Source organism: Lucilia cuprina, chromosome 2 (assembly GCF_022045245.1).
Source record: "Lucilia cuprina isolate Lc7/37 chromosome 2, ASM2204524v1, whole genome shotgun sequence".
Lineage (NCBI taxonomy): Eukaryota > Metazoa > Arthropoda > Insecta > Diptera > Calliphoridae > Lucilia > Lucilia cuprina.
Genome location: NC_060950.1, coordinates 15,966,172 through 15,976,171, shown reverse-complemented (window position 1 = coordinate 15,976,171; position 10,000 = coordinate 15,966,172). Strand labels below are relative to the sequence as shown.

Below are 10,000 nucleotides of genomic sequence, written 5' to 3'. Positions count from 1 at the left end.
ATCATTCGCATGACAACATTGAGTTAATTGAATAAACAATGTTAGATACTTTTTCTCATAAAAGCACTTTGATTAATTGGCCGGTTGCCATTGTTTAACTTGTATTATTATTATTATTGATAGTTATGTTTTTCTGCAAGCCCAACCCTATTTTCTTTTACAACTTTTATTATTATTCATTTTAAAGAGGGTGTAGTAATGAATTTTTATAAAACTATTTTATATGTACAGGTTCTTAAGAATACATCTAAACAGGGAAAAAATGCCTTTGTCACAAAACGTTGTTTATCAGGCTCTAGCACAACGGGTATACCACGTTTAGTTACCGCCACTAAGCGACGTGATAGCAAATCTACTCAAGATATTGAAGGTGGTAGCAGTAATACTGCAGGTGGGTTTAGCAGTCGTCGCCTGGTAACAGTTGTTGAATCGAAGAAGAAATCAAGCGTTATAGATGATAATAAAACCGATAAAGTAATCGATTGTACGCGTAATTTTAGAAATTAAGATTTTGTTGATTTCATATAAACAAAAATAAATAAATGACTAATAAAATTAAATATAAAAAAAATAGTTTGGGAACTTTTCTCTATCTAAAAGTAAATTTAATTTATGAACTCTTTTTAACTTAAAAAACTTACTTTCATTTTATTAGTTTTCACTATAATTAAATTGAATTTATAAATAATTACAAAAGAATTTTAAAAATTAACAAGAAAAAAATAAAGAAATTGATTTTATAATAAAAAAAATTGTATTGTAAATTACATATGTATTTGTTTTTGTTTTTCTTTATTTAAAAAAAGATCTTAGGGTTGATTTTTGTTACTTAATAATAAAAATATGTAAAAAGATCAGAAATTGTGGAGAGGATAAGTAGAAAATATTAAGGCTTAATATTGTTCCAGGAAAATGTAATAATGGCAATCAATGGTTTTGGGAAGGGGAGAAATAGTAGATAAGTATTTTTACTTTATTCCATTTGGTTATTTATAGTAAATATGTTTCTGGTTACTAGTTAGTCGAGAAAGTTTGTGTGTATTTTTTCTTTTTTGTTGAAGAAAGTGTTTTGATATTATTTTGATGTTTAGCTTAATATTAGAAAAAAAATTGAGCATACTCTCGTTACTGCCAACATTAAACTCAATTACTTTTCGGGACCCTCAACACCAGCTTGATTCATAAGATCGGCAATACTTTTCTCCAAATCATCTATTCGATTGCCCATATCATCGATGCGTGTTATTATTTGATCGGACATTGTTTGAAATTTATCTTGAACATTTTGTAGCAGACTTTGTACCTGTAAGAAATTGAATAGAAATATTTGAGAAATCATTTTTGAGAAATTTTTTAATTTTATAAATAAATTTCGTTACATATTCTTATTTTAAAAGAAAAGTTTCGAAAAATTTGTTTTACATGTATAGAAAATTTCAATTAAATTTTTTACTTTTATAGAAAATTTTCGTTAAATTTTGTACTTTTAAAGAAAATTTTCAATAAATTTTCTGCTTTTATACATTTTCGTTAAATTTCCTACGTTTATAGAAAATTTTCAATAACTTTTCTTTCTTACTAGAAAATTTTAATTAAATTTTCTACTTTTATAGAAAATTTTCGTTAAATTTTGTACTTTTAAAGAAAATTTTCATTAAATTTTCTCCCTTTATAGAACATATTCGTTAAATTTACTACGTTTATAGAAAATTTTCAAAAACTTTTCTACTTTTATAAAAAAAATTTTCAATAACTTTGAAACTTTTATGGAAAAGTGTTTAATGATTAAAGTTTTCTTTGGAAATACTGATCGATGATTTGGTTTTCTTTAAACAACTGATCAATGATGAGATTTTTTGATAACAACTGATCACTGATGAAGATGCCTATAGAAACCTTATCAATTATAAAATTTTCTAAAACTAATCGATACTGAAGATTTTTAAAGAAAACTGATCAATGATCAAGTTTTTTAGAAATAGGTTTTTTCAATTTTTAATAACTTTTCTACTTTTATAAAAACATTATCGATAACTTTGAAATTTTTATGAAAAAGTGTTTAAAATTTCTATGGAAACACTGAACGATGATTTGGTTTTCTTTAAACAAATGATCAATGACGAGATTTTTTGATGACAACTGATCACTGATGAAGATATTTCTAGAAAACTTATCAATTATAAAATTTTCTAAAACAAAACTAATCGACACTGAAGATTTTTAAAGAAAACTATTAAGTGATGAAGTTCACTGATCACTGATGAAATTTATATGGAAATCGTTGATAACAAACTTACTAAAAAAGTGATCGATGATGAAATTTTCTAAATTAAACTTCAATTTCTCTAAAGAAAACAAATCAAATATAAAATTTCTAGAGAAAGCTGATCGTTGAAAATATTTTAAATAAAGTTATCAATGATGAAAGTTTTCTAGAGAAAACTCATCAGCAATAAAGATTACTATAGAAAATAGATCAGTGATAAAAATTTCTATACAAAACTGATCAATGATCAAGTTTTTTAGAGATAGGGTTTTTATAGAGAAAACTAATCACTGATGAAATTTCTTGATAATAAAATTAATAGAAATGTGAAATCGTTGATAATAAACTTAATAGAAAAAGTGATCGATAATGTAATTTTCTAGATTAAACTTAAATTTTTCTTAAGAAACCAATCGATGATGAATTTTTTTTAGAGAAAACCGATCAGTGATAAAGATTTCTATAGAAAACTGATCAGCGATAAAGATTTCTATAGAGAACTGATCTAGATTTCAAACAAGTAGGAAAGTATAGTCGGGTATGGCCGACCATATAATACCCTACACCATGAGTGTATTTTAAAAATTTTTACTTTTTATAAAGAAACTTTTATGTTGAATATTACCATAATTCCAAAATATTTAAGCAATTTATTGATAAAAAACTAAAATTTCTAAATGAGGCTTTATATAGGTCAAATATGGGCCGATCCTCGGTAAATTTGGGAAAGGATATATTTTTAAATAACAGTTAGTTTTGTTGAGTTTCATTGCGATACAAATGGTTACAAGTCAATTTTAGAGGTTTAAGACATTTTTTGAAGGGGGTTTGTATGGGGGCTAGCGTCAAATAAGGGCCGATACTTGCGAAAATCTGCAGTGTCATTTATACTTATATAAAACTTATTTGTGCAAATTTTCAAAGAGATAATAGAACATTTGACGTAATTGTGGTATAAAAAGTTCAAATCGGGAGGTACGGTTGTATGGGGGCTAGGTGAAATAATGGACCATTTTCAATAGGCTTCGTCCCTGTACCAAAAAACATGCTTGGTCCAAATTTCATCAAATTATCTTGAAAATTGCGGCCTGTACCTTGCGCACAAGGTTTACATGGACAGCCAGCCAGCCGGACACAGAGACGGACGGACATGTCTTAATAGACTCAATAAATGATTCTTTAAGGTGGGTATTGGACCAATATTTTTGTATGTTACAAACATCAGCACAAACGTATTATACCCTCCCCACTATAGTGGTGTAGGGTATAAAAAAGGAATAAAAAATATTTTATGAATAAAGTGGTCATGGAAGAAGTTTTTGTGAAAATTCTGATCGATAACGAAGTTTTATATAGAAAAGTTAATGATGTTGGAATTTGATCTTGACAAATAATAATAATAAAAAAAAGATTGATGATGAAGTTTTCAATAGCAAAACTAATTCATAAATTTGATGTTTCTTTAGAAATGTAATCACTAAAGAAGTTATCTATGGAAGCACCGATCAATGATAAAGTTTTCTATAAAGAATTAGATCGACGGTTAATTGATCACAACAACAGATCGCTGTTAAAGATTTCTGAAACTGATCAGGTTACTAAAGGAAATTGGTCAGTGATAAAAATTTCTGTAGAGAACTGATCAGTAATCAAAATTTCTATAAAAAAAACGAATCAATTAAGTTATAGTTTTTATGAATAAAGTAGTCACGAAAGAAGTTAATGTGAAAATTCTGATCGTTGATAAAGTTTTATACAGAAAAGTAAACGATGGTGAAATTTGATCTTGACAAAAATTCAAGAAAATTTAGGTATAAAAGATTTCTATAGGAAAATTTTCCTTTCCGAAGAATAATCTTTATATTTTTACAACTTAGATATTTTTGCCTTTTAAAACATAATTATTTGCAATTATTAATCAATTTGAATAGGATAGCTAATTATACAGAGCTTTTTGGAAAATTTGTGTAAATGTTTCATTTCTAAAAGAATTTTGTTAAATTTATCAAGATTTTTCTCTATTTCTTTTAGTACTAAAAGAAATAGAGAATGGATTTTCTCGACACAGTCAATAAAATCCATAATTTTAATTTCAAAATCTGCATTTATAATCTGATCTAACTGCCATGCATAGATAGATAATACTTTCTTTAAGTCCATAGCTATGATAATATGATAAATCGAGTATTCTTGGGAATGAAAAGAAATTCGTTAAATTTGAAACTATATTAACAACATATCACACCCACTAAATATGAATTTAAATTTTATATTAATTGCTTCTTTTAATATTTCATTAACTTTGCACAATTAACACAACATGTTTCCGCCCTTTAATAAGTAGTTTTCGTCTGGTCTCAAATTACAAAACAAACAGCACACACAACCACATATGGCCCAACTATTCCACCCACTCCCCTACCACGAAAAACACAATTATTCGAATTAATAAAGAAAAACCTTTTGTTATTTTTGTAAACAACAAATAGTTATTATTAATCATTATTCGAACTTCTTTTAACGAAATAATTAAATATAAATAAGAAAAACACAATTTACAACTCACATAAATTGTCAATTCCTGCATATTCTTTGGATCTGCATTGCTGTTCAGCGAATAATTCTGATCCAAATCGCTGTCCAATTCATTTTTCATGTCAGTCATTTTGTTTATTACGTTATTAGTTCCTTTGTTATAAAAATATAAAATTTAGTTTGTTATTAAATTATTTTTTTTCTGTTTAATTTTTTTGCAAATAACAAAAAGTTATATATTTTTGCTTTTGTCTTTTAATATTTTATATGCACACAACAACAAAATATACACGTCCAGACACAATGAGAGTAAAATTTATTCTGACAGCTGTGGAAACAAAGAGAGCGACTCTGTCGAACATACAGAGTTGTTTTATTTGGCCACTAAGTAAATTGCCCTATTGACAGGGTAACACATGGTGATAAATATGTATATGTAAGTTGCCAGGAGTAACGTTTTGTTTGTTTTTAATAATAAAAATATGTAAATGAAATGTAAAATTTAATAAAAAAATATGTAAATTTTTAAACCCGTTGCTAAGATTCACAAATACTTTGATATTAAATTTTTTCAATAAGGAAAATTTTTTTGAAGTTAGTATATTTATGATATATGTATGCGATAAGAATTTAATGGATTGCCCTATGTCTATATTAGACAAATATTTATCACGGCACTTGACAAAACGCTGATTTTAATACGGCAACTCGCGGATAATTTTACTGAAATAATGTTGTGTTAAAAATAGGGTTCTATAAATCGACCTTCGAATAATCGAACAATCGAGTTATTGTCGAAAAAAGTCGAAGTCGACTATTTTGTTCCAAAAAAGTCGATAACTCGACTATCGTCTATGAAAAAAGTCGAAAAGTCGGAAAGAGTCGAAAAAAGTCGAAAAGACGGAAAAAGTCGAAAAGTCGAAAAAAGTCGAAAAAAGTCGAAAAGTCGAAAAAAGTTGAAAAGTCGGAAAAAGTCGGAAATAGTCGAAAAAATCGGAAAGAGTCGAAAATAGTCGGAAAAAGTCGAAAAGTCGAATAATGTAGAAAAAAGTCGGAAAGTCGAAAAGTCGGAAAAAGTCTAAAAGTCGACTATTTATAAAATATTAAAAGTCGAAAAGTCGAAAAATCGAAAAATCGACTTTTAATTAAATGAAAAAGTCTAAAAATCGACTTTTAACTAAATGCAAAAAGCCCTATGTCTATATTAGACAAATATTTATCACGGCACTTGACAAAACGCTGATTTTAATACGGCAACTCGCGGATAATTTTAATGAAATAATGTTGTGTTAAAAATAGGGTTCTATAAATCGACCTTCGAATAATCGAACAATCGACTTTTTGTCGAAAAAAGTCGAAGTCGACTATTTTGTTCCAAAAAAGTCGATAACTCGACTATCGTCTATGAAAAAAAGTCGAAAAGTCGGAAAGAGTCGAAAAAAGTCGAAAAGACGGAAAAAGTCGAAAAGTCGAAAAGTCGAAAAGTCGAAAAGTCGAAAAAAGTTGAAAAGACGGAAAAAGTCGAAAAAAGTCGGAAAAAGTCGAAAGAAGTCGAAAAAATCGGAAAGAGTTGAAAATAGTCGGAAAAAGTCGAAAAGTCGAATAATGTAGAAAAAAGTCGGAAAGTCGAAAAGTCGGAAAAAGTCTAAAAGTCTACTATTTATAAAATATTAAAAGTCGAAAAGTCGAAAAATCGAAAAATCGACTTTTAATTAAATGAAAAAAGTCTAAAAATCGACTTTTAACTAAATGCAAAAAGTCGAAAAGTCAACTTTTCATAAAATGCAAAAGTCGAAAAGTCGAATTTTCATAAAATACAAAAAGTCGACTTTTCGTTTCAACTATAGAACCCTAGTCAAAAATCAATTTTAATAATACAAAAACAAAATTCTATATAAGTTTTACAATACAATGACGTTTGTTATTAAGACAACGTTGCCTAAAGAATTGTTTAAACAACACTGTCATAACGACGCTTTAACGCTAATAAATGCGGTCTGTAACTTCTATTTTTTTATGAATTTGACGTTTAGCATAATAAATATTTGTCTAATATAGATACGGAGTAATATTTGATAAATTTTCTATTAAACAAATTTTGATACATATTTAACAACAATTGTTGTTAAATTTTTATTTTATAATAACTTCTTATATAATTTTTTTTTTATTTAAAGAAAATGTTTTTGAATTTCCAAAATTTCGATTAATTGTCATATTTTTTTTTGCAGAATTTTCAATAAATTATTTATAGAAAGTAATTTTTACTTTAAAAGCTTTTCTTTTTAATAGAGAATCTTAAATTTTTCGATAAATTTAGGTTTCAGTTTGTCTTTATAATATTTGTTTCATTGTTAATAAAAAATATATTTCCCCCAGTACTTTAATAACAAACTATTTTATTTGAATCACCCGGTTTGTAAATTGAGTCAACTCAGACAAAAACCGTTAACTTTTTGCTACAGAGTTTAGGTATTAAAATACGGTGCTGCCAGGTGGAAAAAAAATGTAGTTTCATCAAAATCCACAACAATAAATTTTAACAGAATCACCCGCTTAACTAAATAGGTTTTAAAATAAGATAATATGAATCATCTTAGATAAAACCATTCCATTCCATAATAAATGAATTATTTTTCAGTGTTCAGAAACTCAGTTTCCTGAACGTAATTCCTAAGAATCTTCCAATCAGTGTTAGTTAGGAATGTTATTTTCGGAACAGCATCTCTTCCAAGATACTAGGATCTAACTTCCACGAATGGTTGGCAGTAGCAAATATAGTGCTCCAGAGTTGTTGGTGTGCTGGTACCCATATAATGTAAACCTTACCCCTGGGAGTGTATTCAATGAAAGCCTTTTTTTACAATCCAACACGGTCTAAGATTTAACTATAACCCTTGATATCGCCCTAATTGGCTTCTGGCTGTAGGTAAATATAATAAACGCTGATGGCGCAATATTATTTCTAATCCAATTTCGCATTCCATTATTGCCCGGACTTTTGTCTGGAAGCTTGTGTTAAGATTTGGTAAACATTAGTATAATTCTGCTACTGGGTCTTCAATATAGAACCTCAGCCACCACTTTGTCGCCCAATATAGAGTCATACGTGTAAAAACGGATTTCCGCTTGACCAAGACAATCTATCTGGCATCATTGTTTTAAAGTTTCCGACATATTGCGAAGGACAAATAATTTAATAACAACAGATTTCCAGATATTGGGGCCAACATTTCTGGTATTAGATACATACAATGTTTGAGGTATAAACTAAATGTAAAGTTATAATACACAGCCGTAAGATCTTACAACATTTGCAGCAAAATGTTCAGAGAATATCTAAAGCTAAGACACACGGTTGTCAGATCTTACAACGTTGTCAGTAAAATATGCAAAACATGTTAAACAATTGTGTGAACTTTAAATTATTCTGTTGCAAAGTTGTCAAAAAACATTACTGAAAATATTGCAAGACAAAATTTGTAAGTTGACACTGCTGTTAAACATTTCTCTCATATTTTAATGCCAACATTGTAAGATCTAAAAACAGTGTAGACATACCTCAACAATCTTATGAACTTAAAATTTTTGTTTTGAAACGTTATCAGAGAAAGCATTTCTGACAATGTTGTAAGACAACATTGTTTGACACTGTTTTTGACATTTTTTGAATTTTTTTTCTGCCAATTTTGTAAGATTAAATGTAGATAGATAGCTTAAGTACATATGAACGTGAAAATTATAAATGCTCGTTTAAAATTAATTTATTTTCATTTATAATGCCCGTAATTTGTAATGTCCTTTGATGTAAAAATATTTGGTAATTTTAATCCATAGGTACTGATTTGAAATACATGTTAACATACCCATTTGATAAAGTTACCTACTAGTTATTTTACACTTTAGATATCTCTTTGTTGAAATTACGAACATAAATAGTATATGTGTATGTACCTTTGCATGGATGTACATATGTATGTATTTATTTACATTTGCCCTATAACTTTGCATTCAGTTTTATCACATAGAAAACGTTTTTACCATTTTCATAATCCTTATTCCCCGCAGTAATGATTATGTTTGTTTCAAGCACAACAAATAACTTTCAGTTTTAGTTGCAACCACGTTCACATTAAGTTTAATTATTTTATTTATCCTGAAAAAAAAAACAACAACAACAACAACAAACATAACAAAAAAATCTAAAAAGGTGTACGTGTAAATACCGAGAATCTAAATTATGCTCACGGTGTAATACATTTGAAAATTGTGCACTTGACACTCATTAAAACTTAATAAAGTTCATCATCAAACGTTCAAACACACATGATGCTTAGATTTGGAGGAAAAAAAAAAGAAAAGAAAAAAAAAAATAAAATCCTGTTGTAAATTTTAAAATGTTTGTTTTGTTTTTCCTCATGTTTCTTTGTTTGTGTTTCTTTTTGGCCTCGTTTTCCTACTAAAGCTCTTTTATGATGGTACATCATGCAATTTTCGAAATTATCTACATCTACTAAATTGTGGTTTAGTTTGGCAGAAAAGGGTGAGGTAAAAAGAGACTGGTTAATGATGAATAAGTTTAGTTTTAATTCTCATTCTGAAATTTCATAACTCTTTTTTTTGAGTGTTTAATGTTAAGTTGGATAGATGTTTGTTTAAATATTTTATATCCACACAAAAATTTCATATCTTTTCATAATAAACACTAAAATACTTTAAAAAAAATGTATATATGTATGTAAGTTTATTAAAGTACTCCCAGAAATAAAGTTCTATAGTTGAAACGAAAAGTCGACTTTTCGACTTTTTGCATTTTATGAAAAGTCGACTTTTCGACATTTTGCATTTAGTTGAAAGTCGATTTTTCGACTTTTTGACTTTTTTCATTTAATTAAAAGTCGATTTTTCGACTTTTAATATTTTATAAATAGTCGACTCTTCTACTTTTCCGAATTTTTTCGACTTTTTCCGACTTTTCAACTTTTTTCGACAAAAAGTCGATTGTTCGATTATTCGAAAGTCGATTTATAGAACCCTACCAGAAGCGTAAATTTATAATGTTGCCATATAACATTATATTATTGTGATTATTATTATTATTACATATTATTATTATTATTGTTATTATTATTATTTATTATTATTAATAAAAAATTTTATTTATATTTTTTCTATTTGTTGCAATTTTTTGGGTTTTTC

General features: G+C 27.4%; 2 protein-coding genes across 4 annotated transcripts in view; one reads left to right on the top strand and one right to left on the bottom strand.

Moving 5' to 3' along the window:
• LOC111689355 (protein Fam92) overlaps positions 1–578 on the top strand; it is a 3,902-nt gene extending 3,324 nt beyond the window's left edge. The window contains exons 5-6 of one of the 3 annotated variants that reach the window (XR_006941310.1): positions 1–40; positions 232–356. The exon at positions 1–40 is cut by the window's left edge and continues 370 nt beyond it. Coding sequence is in view for 1 of the 3 variants with exons in the window: in XM_046954583.1 (XP_046810539.1) it covers positions 232–507 (276 nt within the window). In the remaining 2 variants the exon portion in view is untranslated. The other 2 variants (XM_046954583.1, XM_046954586.1) reach the window with 2 other exon arrangements.
• Positions 579–853: 275 nt separating this feature from the next.
• On the bottom strand, positions 854–5,094 carry LOC111689356 (heat shock factor-binding protein 1). The gene is made up of 2 exons (XM_023451828.2): positions 4,833–5,094; positions 854–1,303 (listed from the first exon to the last, which is right to left on the bottom strand). The coding sequence occupies exons 1-2, from the start codon at positions 4,929–4,931 to the stop codon at positions 1,148–1,150; spliced, it is 255 nt and encodes an 84-aa protein (XP_023307596.2). The 5' UTR covers positions 4,932–5,094; the 3' UTR covers positions 854–1,147.
• Positions 5,095–10,000: the final 4,906 nt, after the last annotated feature.